The following is a 15,404-nucleotide window of genomic DNA, read 5'->3' as shown; positions in this document are numbered from 1 at the left end:
CATTAGAAACCCAATGCACTGCATTGGGTTTCGTGTTTCGGACGACCCTGACCCCGACTTTTCTATAGGATCGGCCGATTTCACTCGACCCGACTTTTGAAAAAGTCGGGTTTCGTGAAATCCGACCCGATCCTATAATAACAAAAGTCGCTCAACCCTTGCCAGGAGGATAATTCTTGGGTTTTTGCCTCTGATGTCCATGCCGCTGATTTGGTTCGTGCCTTTCATCTGGCTCATCCTGATCGGCCTGGGGGCTCTGGTGAGGGTTCGGTGACCCCTCCTCAAGGGGGGGTACTGTTGTGAATTCTGCTTTTGATCTCCCTCCGGTGGTTGTAGGTGGTAATGCTGTTGTCTCTGGGCTGCAGTCCTGGATAGTTGTATCTACTGATTGCAGTTCTGACTGGAGTATTTAGGTTTGCAGGACTCTTTAGTCCTTGCTAGTTGTCAATGTTTCTTGGGAAGGATTTGATCTCTGTCTGGCTTCTCCTGCTTAGCTGCCAATTCAACAAAGATAAGTGTCTGTTTCTTTTTCTATGGCACACAAGCTGTGTGCTTGTTTTTGATTGTATTCCTGCTCTGAGTTTAGTAGTCTCTGGAGTTGCAGATATACGTTCCACGTCTTTAGTTAGATGGAGGAATTTTTGTATAATCTGCTGTGGATATTTTTGGAAGGGTTTTAATACTGACCGCACAGAACTCTGTCCTATCCTTTCCTATTTTAACTAGAGCGGCCTCTTGTGCTAAATCCTGTTTTCTGACTGTGTGTCTTTCCTCTCCTACTCACAGCCAATATTTGTGGGGGGCTGCCTATCCTTTGGGGTTCTGCTCTGAGGCAAGATAGTATTCCTATTTCCATCTTTAGGGGTATTTAGTCCTCCGGCTGTGACGAGGTGTCTAGGGCTTGTTAGGTACACCCCACGGCTACTTCTAGTTGCGGTGTTAAGATCAGGATTTGCGGTCAGTATAGTTACCACCTACTCCAGTGAAAGTTTTCATGCTGCTCCAAGGTCACCGGATCATAACACAGGGCCGGCTCCAGGTTTTTGAGGGCACCGGGCGAAAGAGTCTCAGTGGGCCCCCCCTTTAACACATACCGCAATTCATGATTGCATATAAACACAGCCATGTAGTATATAACAAAGCCCACGTAGTATATAGCACAGCCACGTAGCATATAACACAGCCATGTAGTGTATAACAGCCCACATAGCATATAACACAGCCACGTAGTATATAGCACAGCCCATATAGTATATAGCACAGCCACATAGTATATAACACGGCCCACATAGTTTATAGAACAGCCATCTAGTATATAGCACAGCCCACGTAGCATATAACAGCCCACGCAGTATATAACACGGCCCACGTAGTATATAGAACAGCCATGTAGTATATAGAGACACTTGCCCCATATAGTGCTGCACAAACGTTATGGCCCCATAAGATGCTCCATACAGACACTTGCCCCATTTGCTGTTGCTGCCTTAAAAAAAAAATCACATACTCACCTCTCCATCGCTCAGGCCCTCGGCACTTTCAATGTTCACCTTATATTCTTCAGCGTCTTCTGCACTGACGCTCAGGCAGAGGGCGCGCACTAACCACATCATCACGCCCTCTGACCTGAGCATCACTGCTGAAGGCATGGAAGACGGAGTGGCGGCTGGAGCGAGGAGCAGGTGAATATCGCGCAGCGCTACCCCTCCCTGTTATACTCACCTGCTCCTGGCGCTGTGCAGTCCCTGCTTCCCGGCGCCGGCAGCTTCTTCCTGTATTGAGCGGTCACCGTTACCGCTCATTACAGTAATGAATATGCGGCTCCACCCTTGTGGGAGGTGGAGCTGCATATTCATTACTGTAATGAGCGGTACCATGTGACCGCTCAGTACAGGAGGAAGCTGGGGAGCCGGGGACCTGCAGGGACCGCGCCAGCCGCCAGGAGTAGGTGAGTATAATTAGACAGCCCCCAGCCGCTCCCCCTCCTCTGCCGAGTCAGCTCCGTGATGTACCGCTAGCTGAGGGCCCCTGGGGGAGCGGTGGTCCCAGGCACTGGCAGCTGCCTGCCCTTAACGCCGGCCTTGAATGGGCCCCCCTCTCTCACCAGGGCCCCGGCACTTGCCCGGGTACACCGGTTGATGACGCCGGCCCTGATCAGATGTTATCACTAGGGGAACAACATCTAAGCATACTCATGCAAGCCATTCAACTAATTTGCTGTCCCACAGTAAAACTATTCCATGTGCATCAATCATTCAAAAAGAATAGAAAGTAAAATGTTGAATAATCAATTACTTACTATATATTCTTTCTTTTTGTTTCCATAAACAAAACATTGGTTTAAATTATGCTGCGGGCCATGGTAGCATGTTTAGGCCATGCAGGATGTGCCATGTAGGCAGCTTACATTAGCACAAGCAACATATCGTCTGACATTGTCATGTTGATAAACAGTTCCTGGGACACTTTGGAAAAATTGTCATATCGTCATACCACTAGTACCACCGGAAAAATCAATGTATTGCTGAGCTATATACAGCTCTGGCAAAAATTAAAAGACCACCATATCAAAACCCTGTCATGGGCAGCCCAATCTCCAGACCTGAACCCCATTGAAAACCTCTGGAATGTATGTAATCAAGAGGATGATGGATAGTCACAGGTCATCAAACAAAGAACTGCTTAAATTTTTGTGCCAGAAGCAGTGTGAAAGACTATATAAAGCATGCCAAGACGCACGAAAGCTGTGATCAAAAATCATGGTTATTCCACAAAATATTGATTTCTGAACTCTTCCTGAGTTAAAACATTAGCATTGTTGTTTCTAAATGATTATGAACTTGATTTCTTTGAATTATTTGAGGTCTGAAAGCACTGTTTTTTTTTTTCATTTTGACCATTTCTTCTTTTCTGAAAAAAAATACAAAATGTATTGCTTGGAAATACGGAGACATGTTGTCAGGAGTTTATAGAATAAATTAACAATTTTTGTGGGGATTCTTCCCCTGAACAGGATAGATCCAAAGCCTTGTCTTCCTCTGCGTTCTCCCATTCTGTTCCAACTGCAGTGGATGCTGCTCAGCAAAGACATTGGTCTTGCTCTTTGTCAGTCTGTGAGCATGGTTACCGCTGCCTCTCTGGGTTCAGCTATGGTAACTAATAAGTGACTGAAGTGAGCGATCTCATCTGAGACTAATTCCAGATTTCGCTTCACTGGGAATGCTCGTGAGGTGACTTCTCTTTGGTCGTTGGCTGTCACATGTTAAGGTTCAGGTCCTGGTCCGGCTCTGGATTGGCCTGTGAGCAAGGTCCTGTCTGATTGACAAAATCTATAAAACGATCTTTGGTGCGCCCGTCGGTGCACTAAGATAATTTATGTTCTGTGTCTGTGTGAGGAATCTATCGGTATTGTGGACTCGGTTGTATGTGCTCAGTGCAGGCTTAGTGCCCTTAGGATTCCAGCTCCACCGGAGAGGAGATTGTGTATACGAATTCATGGCTGGCATCAGGCCTTTAGAATTCCAGCTTCTCCGGAGAGGAGTTCTTTGAGTGCTTGGAGTCCACTACCAGTTCCGATTGCCCCAGTGGCGCTTGCGTACACGTCTGAAGCTAACAGGGTTCTCATTTAGCACCATTATCACTCTGCGGCTGTGTGCCTGTAAACATAGGTCTGCTGCAGAGTTTCTTTTGCGTCGCTGTGTGCGATTGGCACAGCTACGTGCTTCTCCACTGAGTGACGTTTAGCTCAGTGCGAGTCAGTTATGCTCGCTGCTTGTTTCGTTATTGTCCTCTTAGCTGCAGTATACCGTCTCTGCAGGGTGGACCCCGGGTGGCGAACGCACTTTATTATCATATCTTATTTAGTGCATTCTGCTGACCGTAACATATATATATGACGCCAAGTAAATCAAACATCTGTGAAATCAAACTGTACACTTAGGAAGCAACACTGTTTGACAATCAATTTCACATGCTGTTGTGCAAATGGAATAGACAACAGATGGAAATTATTGGCAATTATCAAGACACTCAATAAAGGAGTGGTTCTGCAGGTGGGGACCACAGACCACATCTAAGTACAAATGCTTTCTGGCTGATGTTTTGGTCACTTTTGAATGTTGGTTGAGCTTTCACACTCGTGGTAGCATGAGACGGACTCTACAACCCACACAAGTGGCTCAGGTAGTGCAGCACATTCAGGATGGCACATCAATGCAATCTGTGGCAAGAAGTTTTGCTGTGTCTGTCAGCGTAGTGCACAGAGGCTGGAGGCGCTACCAGGAGAAAGGCCAGTACACCAGGAGACGTGGAGGGGGCCGTAGGAGGGCAACAACCCAGCAGCAGGACCGCTACCTCAGCCTTTGTGCTAGGAGGAACAGGACGAGCACTGCCAGAGCCCTGCAAAATGACCTCCAGCAGGCCACAAATGTGCATGTGTCTGCACAAACGGTTAGAAACCAACTCTATGAGGATGGTCTGAGTGCCCGACGTCCACAGATGGAAGTTGTGCTCACAGCCCAACACCATGCAGGATGCTTGGAATTCGCCACTGAACTCCTGGATTGGTAAATTCACCACTGACGCCCTGTGCTCTTCACAGATGAAAGCAGGTTCACAATGAGCACATGTGACAGACGCGATAGTCTGGAGACACCATGGAGAGCGATCTGCTGCCTTCAACATCCTTCAGCAGGACCTCTTTGGCAGTGGGTCAGTAATGGTGCGGTGTGGCATTTCTTTGGAGGACTGCAAAGCCCTCCATGTGCTCGCCAGATTTAGCCTGACTGCCATTGGGTACCGAGATGAGATCCTCAGAACCCTTGTGAGGCCATATGCAGGTGTGGTTGGCCCTGGGTTCCTCTTAATGCAGGACAATGCCAGACCTCATGTGGCTGGAGTGTGTCAGCAGTTCCTGCAAGATGAAGGCATTGAAGCTATGGACTGGCCCGCCCATTCCCCAGACCTGAATCCGATTGAACACATCTGGAACATCATGTCTCGCACCATCCACCAATGTCACGTTGCACCATAGACTGTCCAGGAGTTGGCGGATGCTTTAGTCCAGGTCTGGGAGGAGATCACTCAGGAAACCATCCGCCGCCTCATCAGTAGCATGCCCAGGCATTGTCGGGAGGTCATACAGGCACGTGGAGGCCACACACTACTGAACATAATTTCCTTGTCTTGAGGCATTTCCACTGAAGTTGGATAAGCCTGTAACCTAATTTTCCACTTTGATTTTGAGCATCTTTCAAACTCCAGACCTCCGTGGGATATTAGTTGTGATTTACATTTATAATTTTTAGGTTTTATTGTTCTCAACACATTCCACTATGGAATGAACAAAGATTTACAACTGTAATATTTCATTCAGTGATATATAGGATGTGGGATTTTAGTGTTCCCTTAAATTTTTTGAGATATATATATATATATATATATATATATACAGGGCTGCCACGAGAAATTTAAGTGCCCTGTCAGAATTTTCAGGCCCCCTTGAGACTCTGCCCAGGCTCCACCCCAGCTCCACCTCCTCCCCTCAAACCTTCCACAGTCTCACGTCCCCTTCTTGGAAAAACTCCACTTCTGCACCACGTTTTAACAAGAATTTGTTAAAATATCCAATACTTTTTTGTAGGTATATTTTAATTTTCTTTTCTTTAAGGAAATATGTCACATACATTTTTGAAAATGACCAATAATACCACATACAAGGGACAAATACCATCGCATCATGGCCGGACCATATATTATCACCACATAGTGACCGAATAATACTACATACAAGGAACAAATACCGCCACATCATGACCAGACCATGTATTATTACAATATAGTGATCAACAAATACCACATACAAGGGAGGAATACCGTCACACCATGACCACATATTACCACCACATAGTGAATGAATGCTAAAATACTGGTCATTAATAAAAAACACAATACTAATATTACCAGAAGTGCCATTATACACATGAACTCTGTACATAATATTCAGTGTATAGTGTCAGTGTACAGGTAATAGTGACTCACTAGTGACATTATACAAAGGAATTCTGTATATAGTGTCAGTGTGCAGGTAATACAGTGACCACTGGTGACATTATACACAGGAGCTCCGTATATAATATATAGTGTATAGCATCAATGTACAGGTAGCACACTGACTTACCAGGGATGTCTCTAGTTGAAGATATTCATCTTCGCTTTGCTTCTTCATCCAGCACAGACTACCATCACTTCTTCCAGCCAGGACTTGTCTCTGCAGAAAAAACACAGTTATCTAGAGCACATTATGCATTTTTTCCACAACTTCTACAGTACTCCAGATGAAGACAAAAAACAACAGTGTCACCTTGCACAGTAACTGGAACCCCCAACCCATTAAAAACAGTAATAATATCCCTTAATTAGCCCCTCCAGTAATAATGTCCTATATCCTTGCACATTCCTGTAATAATGTCCCCATCTTGGCCTCCAAGTGTCTGATTCCTGGCCCCATGTGTCTCCATTCTGCTCCCATATGTACTCCCATGCTGACCCCATAGGTTTCCATCCTGACCCCTCAAATATCTTCATTCTGCCCCCTTATATGTCTCCATCCTGCCCCATGTTTCTCCATCGTGCCCCTTTATATGTCTAAATTCTGCCCCATATGTCTCCTTGCAGCCCCAATATGTCTCCATCCTGCTCCCATATGTCTCCATCCTGCCCCCAATATGTCTCCATCCTGTCCCTCATGTCTCCATCCTGCCCCCTCATATGTCTCCTTTCTGCCCCATATTTCTCCATCCTGCCTCCTCATATGTCTCCATCCTGCCCCATATGTCTCCATCCTGCCTCATCATATGTCTCCATCCTGCCCCCTCATATGTCTCCATTCAGCCTCCCATATGTCTGCATCTTGCCTCCTCATATGTGTCCATCAACCTGGACCAGGCCCCTCTCCTCGTGGGCCCTATACAGCCGAAAGGGTAGTAATGCTTTGATGGAGGCCTTGTATATGTATATGCAAATATACAGGGCCGCCATCAGAGCTGTCTCTAAGATCCATGAAAATTTGTTTGATAATATGTTACTTTGTTCCAATATGATGTATAAAGTTGCCCATTTTCTTCTTTATAAAATGCTATCTGTATATGCGTGTTACATTTGTGGTTTCTGTGTTTTTCAATTACAGAAGGTGCTATCAGTCAGTTTTTCAAAACCTGGTTTCATAGAAGTGCCACCAGTGTCATTAGATGCGGGAACAGAAATTACATTGTCATTCAGTACTAAAAATGAGTCAGGAATGATTTTATTCGGCAATGGGGGAACGCTTATATCGCCAAGAAGAAAGCGTAGACAAAGTGGTCAGGTAAGCAACAGTGTTCTGAAGTTTCGTTTTTGTAGTTCAAAATAGCTCTATGGATATATCAATACTGTTTCCATAGACCACTCAGGGGCTAATTAATGCAAAAACAGTTTCTTTTTGATTACCAGTATCTTGGTTTATGTTGATGTACCATTTGTTGTTTTTTAAAAAGTGCAGTTTAATTTTTTTCTCTACAATCAGAGACTACGATAAAATTGTATGCTGTGCTGTAAGTGTAGTTCTTATTGTGCATACTGTGGAAAAAAAAATAAAAGTATAAAAAGCAGTTACTAGTTTAATTTAAAAAAAATTCTAGTTTGCGTTCCTAAAACTGTTTCATGGGCACCTGTCCTGATGAAAATGGTATCTGCTCTGCAAGTAGGATGCTCAGTAGCTGGAGAACAATGTTGGGAAAACTTGAGTTTTATTTATTGAGGTTTCTAGTGTATATACAGTGTGGAAAATAAATACTGAATACACTGACGATTTTACAAGTTTTCCCACCTACAAAAGAATGGAGAGGTCTGTCATTTTTATCATAGGTATACTTCAACTGTGAAAGACTGAATCTTAAAAAAAAAAGCCAGAAAATCACATTGTATGATTTTTAAATAATTAATTTACATTTTATTGCATGAAATAAGTATTTGATCACCTACCAACCAGTAAGAATTCTTGTTATCGCAGACCTGTTAATTTTTCTTTAAGAAGCTCTAATACTTTGCACTCAATACTTCTACCTGTTTGAACTCATTACCTTTATAAAAAACACCTGTCCACACACTCAATCATTCACACTCCAACCTCTCCACCATGGCCAAGACCAAAAAACTATCTAAGGACACCAGAGACCTCTCCATTTATTGTAGGTGGTAAAACTTGCAAAATTGGCAGTGTATCAGATACTTATTTTCCCCACTGTATGCTAATAAATCCAGTGTGTGGTACTAAGGCCGGAGTCACAGTACAGCGAGATACGGCCGAGTCTCGCAGGTTAAAACCAAGCTCTGGCACCGGCACTCCAGAGCGGAGTGTGCGGCCGCATAGCAATACATGGAGCCGCACGCTCCAGAGAGCCAGTGCCAGAGCTTGATTTTAACTTGCGAGACTCGGCCGTATCTCGCTGTACTGTGACTCCGGCCTAATAGTGACTAACAGTCATCCCTGTATGATTGTGCATATAGAGATAGCTGTCAATCACTAGTAAGACCGCCCATTGGACTCCTATGTAATCAAACACCAGGGATTCAAAAGAGTATTGTACAATTTTACTTATTTTTTCTAACAAACTCTTCTTCTCTATACGATACCATTCACAGATTGGACTGCTTGTACAATGATATAGGTTTCCCTTACCCAAAACCTAGAATGATTGATAGCACCCTCGTTCCTAAATCTAATATGAACATCTGATTCCCCATTCAGGCTTTTTATGCAATCCTGTTAAGAAAAGGGAAATTGGAAGTTTCTGTTCCAGGACCTAAAGAGATACATCGAATAACTATTAAGTCTGAGAAAGAACAATTTCATGATGGCAAAGAACATTCCATCAGAATAGAAAGATCAAGAAAGTAAGTAACACAATGATGTCTTAAAGCTACTGCCAGTATACATTATTCTTATTGATATGTAATTTAATTTTTCTTTGACTAGTATTAGTGTATAGGACTTTCTGTGAAAACCCAATAATAACCCAATGGTTAAAGCACAAAGGCTTTGACATTAACCATCATGATAGCCAAATATTGTTATTATACAAATAATTGTAAAGCCCCATTTAGGCAAGCTGATAATCATTGATGTCCATCATTGTTTACACAGTTATAATTTTCATGGTTATAAGCAGCACATTGTCCCAAGTAAATAGGGTATGTGCTGACTAGGGATGAGTGAACCCCGTAGAAGTTTGGGTTTTGGTACCCGACCCGAATTTTAGTCTAAAGATCGGTGCGGGTACCAGAACAGGAAAACTGTATCTACTCCCAGACTTCCTCTGGGACTCCGAACATAAAACTGACTTCCAGGAGAAGTCTGTGTTTGGAGTTTACCACCAGAAACGGTCAGGTACAAACCCTGAACTTTGAAGTTCAGGTTCACTCTTCTCTAGTGCTGATGAAAGCATCATTCTGTATGAGAACAGAATATTCGTACTAGCAATTGATCTGTTCCCATAAGTTTTGTTTGGCCAGCTTTACAGGCAGAGAAACAAGCACTTTTTATTAATGGTTCAAGATTTCCCTGTCTAAATAGGACTTTCAAATAGACCTTCACTTCTAAGTTAAAAAAAAAATTCTGAAAAAGCTCAATATATAAAATCTAAAAGTAAAAAGGACATTCAAATTTTATTGAGGTTTCAGTAATGGTAACTATGTTATAAAAGTAGACACATCATCCATAATTATTTTAATTGAGAAAAGTGAAAGAGAAGGCAGTCAGCATTTGATCGCAAATATGCAAATTACACAAATCACATGCTGTCTGAGAATCAATGTGACGACCAGCTGGAGTGTCAAACATAGTAGTAGCTAAATCCAAACCGTGAGTTTATTTCACACTGTTAGTATTCAGCACATTACATGATTTTTGCATGTTGCACTCCATCACTAGCTCTATACATGGCCCAGACAACCCCTATAATATAAAATAATCAACTACACATTGGGATCGTTGATTTAAACAATCCAGAGTTGTGCACAAGAATAAACAAGAATTAGAGACAAAGTCTACTGCAGATAGGGATGAATTGCTGAAAAATGACACTGTGGTAAGAAAATGAAGCAAAATTGTGTGATTACTCAAATACATTCAGGACTCCTTGTTCTGGAAATGTACCTTAAATGAGGTATATACTAAAGTCATTTGTGATCCTGACCCTATAGCTTATTAAAAATCATCTATGTCTTTGGACTTTTATGGATTTCATCCTTAAATTTGTTTGTTGTTATATTCAATACCTCACTGAAGGCATCAACTGGAGCAAAAATTTGCTGATGACAAAGAAGCTCCACCATAATTGTTATTGTGTCCTATAATTCATTATGGTTCAAAGAAGTACATACAGTAGGTCAATTTAAAATTACTTCTATTAAAATCAGCACGTGGCACATAAATTCTTCTCTATCCATGCAAAAATCTAATATAGATTCTGAAAAGGAAATATGCAATCTATGACTCTGTATTTTGTAAATATAGAGGTCTTGCATTTCATAAAAAGTGGCAATTCTTTTTAAAAGATGGATAGTAATATTTTATCATAAGAAAATAGTTGTATGGTCAGTCAGCATGTAAAAGTATTTCCACTGTAATATTATAACAACTGGGAACCATACCATCTTTGATATTTGGAATACCCATATAGTCACAACACTTTCGTCTTGATTTTGCAACAGCTCAGTCCGAACAAGTTTAAGTGAGACATGAGTAATTTATATTTTGTGTACTTGCACACATTAGGAGTAGTAGTTTGTCTTTCCATGCAATTGCTGGAATGTCATTGTGAAGATGGACAATACTCCAATGGTTTTAATCCAACTAGTGTAAAAATTTCTGTAATTACTTTCTCATGCACTTTATGAACGCATGACTCCAAAATCCATATTTTAGTAAAAACTAATTTTCAAGTATGAGTGCTCAACTTATGTTTCAGATAAAAAGTCCTAAAGACCTTCCCATCCTTGTTTGTCTGAAGTATGATTTTATAGAATACTACCTGAAGAGCTCGGCGCTGCCTGGGCATAGTAACTAACTGTGGCTAGTTATAGCACCTTACCCCTTTTCCCATCACCCCTCTCATTTTCCCCTTCACAGTTCTCATTTTCCCCCTCACTCCTCTCATTTCCCCCCTCTCACCTCTCATTTCCCCCTCACACCTTTCATTTTCCCCTCACACCTCTCATTTTCCCCTCACACCTCTCATTTCCCCCCTCACTCCTCTAATTTTGCCCAACATCTGTCATTTTGACCTCACATCTGTCATTTTCCGATCACTCCACTATTTTTCTCTCACTACCCTCATTTTGCACTCACAACTTCATTTTCACCTCACACCTCTCATTTTCACTTCACACCTCTCGTTTTCCCCTCAGTATATACCTGTATGTCTTCTCCAATGTATATAGTATATACCTATATGTCATCTCCTGTATACAATATATACCTGTATGACTTCTCCCCTGTATATAGTATGTACCTGTATGTCATTTCCTCCTGTATATAGTATATACCTGTATGTCATCTCCTCCTGTATATAGTATATATGTGTATGTCATCTCCACTGTATATAGTAAATACCTGTGTGTCATCTCCTCCTGTATTAAACCTCGGTCACACGTTATTTGGTCAGTATTTTTACCTCAGTATTTGTAAGCTAAAACTTGGAGTAAAACAATCAGAGGAAAAGTATATTAGAAACCCTTCAACACTTCTGTATTATTCTTCCACTTGAGGTTTTGGCTTATTCAAACTGAGGTAAAATATGTAATCTCGCCTGTATATAGTATGTACCTGTATGTCATCTACTCCTGTACATAGTTTATACCTGTATGTTATCTCCTCCTGTATTTAGTATATACTTGTATGTCATCTCCTCCTGTATATAGTATATACTTGTGTGTCATCTCCTCCTGTATATAGTATATACTTGTATGTCATCTCTTCCTGTATATAGTATATACAGTTAGGTCCATATCTATTTGGACAGAGACAACATTTTTCTAATTTTGGTTATAGACATTACCACAATGAATTTTAAACAAAACAATTCAGATGCAGTTGAAGATCAGACTTTCAGCTTTCATTTGAGGGTATCCACATTAAAATTGGATGAAGGGTTTAGGAGTTTCAGCTCCTTAACATGCGCCACCCTGTTTTTAAAGGGACCAAAAGTAATTGGACAATTGACTCCAAGGCTATTTCATGGACAGGTGTGGGCAATCCCTTCGCTATGTCATTCTCAATTAAGCAGATAAAAGGCCTGGAGTTGTTTTGAGGTGTGGTGCTTGCATTTGGAAGGTTTTGCTGTGAAGTAAACATGCTGTCAAAAGAGCTCTCCATGCAGGTGAAACAAGCCATCCTTACGCTGCGAAAACATAAAAAACCCTTTCGAGAAATTGCTACAATATTAGGAGTGGCAAAATCTACAGTTTGGTACATCCTGAGAAAGAAAGAAAGCACTGGTGAACTCATCAATGCAAAAAGACCTGGGCGCCCACGGAAGACAACAGTGGTGGATGATCGCAGAATTATCTCCATGGTGAAGAGAAACCCCTTCACAACAACTAACCAAGTGAACAACACTCTCCAGGAGGTCGGCGTATCAATATCCAAATCTACCATAAAGAGAAGACTGCATGAAAGTAAATACAAAGGGTTCACTGCACGGTGCAAGCCACTCATAAGCATCAAGAATAAAAAGACTAGACTGGACTTTGCTAAAAAGCATCTAAAAAAGCCAGCACAGTTCTGGAAGAACATTCTTTGGACAGATGAAGCCAAGATCAACCTCTACCAGAAGGATGGAAAGAGAAAAGTATGGCGAAGGCGTGGTACAGCTCATAATCCAAAGCATACCACATCATCTGTAAAACATGGTGGAGGCAGTGTGATGGCTTGGGCATGCATGGCTGCCAGTGGCACTGGGTCACTAGTGTTTATTGATGACGTGACACAGGACAGAAGCAGCCGAATGAATTCTGAGGTATTCAGAGCCATACTGTGTGCTCAGATCCAGCCAAATGCAGCAAAATGGATTGGTCGCCGTTTCATACTACAGATGGACAATGACCCAAAACATAAAGCCAAAGCAACCCAGGTGTTTATTAAAGCAAAGAAGTGGAATATTTTTGAATGGCCAAGTCAGTCATCTGATCTCAACCCAATTGAGCATGCATTTCATTTGTTAAAGACTAAACGTCAGACAGAAAGGCCCACAAACAAACAGCAACTGAAAACCACCGTAGTGAAGGCCTGGCAGAGCATCAAAAAGGAGGAAACACAGCGTCTGGTGATGTCCATGAGTTCAAGACTTCAGGCAGTCATTGCCAACAAAGGGTATTCAACCAAGTACTAAAAATGAATATTTTATTTAAAATTATTGAATCTGTCCAATTACTTTTGGTCCCTTTTAAAACAGGGTGGCACATGTTAAGGACCTGAAATTCCTAAACCCTTCATCCAATTTTAATGTGGATACCCTCAAATGAAAGCTGAAAGTCTGAACTTCAACTGCACCAGAATTGTTTTGTTTAAAATTCATTGTGGTAATGTCTATAACCAAAATTAGAAAAATGTTGTCTCTGTCCAAATATATATGGACCTAACTGTACCTGTGTGTCATCTGCTCCTGTATATAGTATGTACCTGTATGTCATCTCCTCCTGTATATAGTATATACCTGTGTGTCATCTCCTCCTGTATATAGTATACAGTGGGTACAGAAAGTATTCAGACCCCTTAAAATTTTTCACTCTTTGTTTCATTGCAGCCATTTGGTAAATTCAAAAAAGTTCATTTTTTTTTCTTATTAATGTACACTCTGCACCCCATCTTGACTTAAAAAAAACAAAAATGTAGTAATTTTTGCAAATTTCTTAAAAAAGAAAAACTGAAATATCACATGGTCATAAGTATTCAGACCCTTTGCTCAGTATTGAGCAGAAGCACCCTTTTGAGATAGTACAGCCATAAGTCTTCTTGGGAATGATGCAACAAGTTTTTCACACCTAGATTGGGGATCCTCTTCCATTCTTCCTTGCGGATCCTCTGCAGTTACATCAGGTTGGATGGTGAACGTTAGTGGACAGCCATTTTCTGGTCTCTCCAGACATGCTCAATTGGGTTTAGGTCAGGGCTCAGGCTGGGCCAGTCAAGAATAGTCACAGAGTTGTTCTGAAGCCACTCGTTTGTTATTTTAGCTGTGTGCTTAGGATCATTTTCTTGTTGGAAGGTAAACCTTCAGCGAAGTCTGAGGTCCAGATCACTCTGGAAGAGGTGTTCCAGGATATCTCTGTACTTAGCTGCATTCATATTTCCTTCTATGACACCCAGTCACCTGTCCCTGCAGCTAAAACACACCCCCATAGCATGATGCTGCCACCACCATGTTTCACTGTGGGTAGGTGATGATCAGTGGCTGGTTTTCTCCACACATACTGCTTGGAATTATCACCAAAAAGGTCTATCTTCGTCTCATCAGACCAAAGAATCTTATTTCTCATAGTCTGGGAGTCCTTCATGTGTTTTTTTAGCAAACTATCTGCAGGTTTTCATATGTCTTGCACTGAGGAGTGGCTTCCGTCAGGCCACTCTGCCATAAAGGCCTGACTGGTGGAGAGCTGCAGTGATAGTTGATTTTGTGGATCTTTCTCCCATTTCCCTACAGCATCTCTGGAGCTCAGCCCCAGTGATCTTGGGGTTCGTATTAACCTCTCTGAGTCTGACCAAGGCTCTTCTCCGATGATTGCTCAGTTTGGCTGGACGGTCAGGTCTAGGAAGACTTCTGGTGGTCCAAAACTTCTTCCATTTAAGGATTATGGAGGCCACTTTGCTCTTAAGAACCTTGAGTACTGCAGAAAGTCTGTTGTATCATTGGCCAGATCTGTGCCTTGCCACAATTCTGTCTCTGAGCTCCTTGGCCAGTTCCTTTGACCTCATGATTCTCACTTGACCTGACATGCACTGTGAGCTGTGAGGTCTTAGTTACAGGGTGGGCCATTTATATGGATACACCTGGGTGGGCCATGTAAATGGATACACCAAAATAAAATGGGAATGGTTGGCGATATCAACTTCCTGTTTTTCGCATTAGTATATGGGAGGGGGAAAACTTTTCAAGATAGGTGGTGATCATGGTGGCCATTTTGAAGTTGGCCATTTTTTACTGCAATTTTATAAATGGCCCATCCAGGTGTATCCAAATAAATGGCCCACCCATCTTTAGACTGTAGACCAGTGTGTGCCTTTCAAAATCAAGTCCTATCAGTTTAATTAAACACACATGGACTTCAATGAAAGAGTAGAACCATCTCAAGGAGGATCAAAAGGAAAT

General features: G+C 41.9%; 1 protein-coding gene across 2 annotated transcripts in view; it reads left to right on the top strand.

Annotated features, from left to right (window-relative positions):
- LAMA2 (laminin subunit alpha 2) overlaps positions 1-15,404 on the top strand; it is a 1,496,617-nt gene that overhangs the window by 1,401,396 nt on the left and 79,817 nt on the right. For both annotated transcript variants that reach the window (XM_069726054.1, XM_069726053.1), the window contains 2 exons: positions 7,187-7,363; positions 8,786-8,931. In XM_069726054.1, the coding sequence (XP_069582155.1) occupies positions 7,187-7,363; positions 8,786-8,931 (323 nt within the window). The remainder of the gene's footprint in view (positions 1-7,186; positions 7,364-8,785; positions 8,932-15,404) is intronic.

Source organism: Ranitomeya imitator, chromosome 5, assembly GCF_032444005.1.
Source record: "Ranitomeya imitator isolate aRanImi1 chromosome 5, aRanImi1.pri, whole genome shotgun sequence".
In the NCBI taxonomy this organism is placed as follows: domain Eukaryota; kingdom Metazoa; phylum Chordata; class Amphibia; order Anura; family Dendrobatidae; genus Ranitomeya; species Ranitomeya imitator.
The sequence above is the reverse complement of the archived record's forward strand: the minus strand, read 5'-3'. Positions and strand labels throughout refer to the sequence as shown.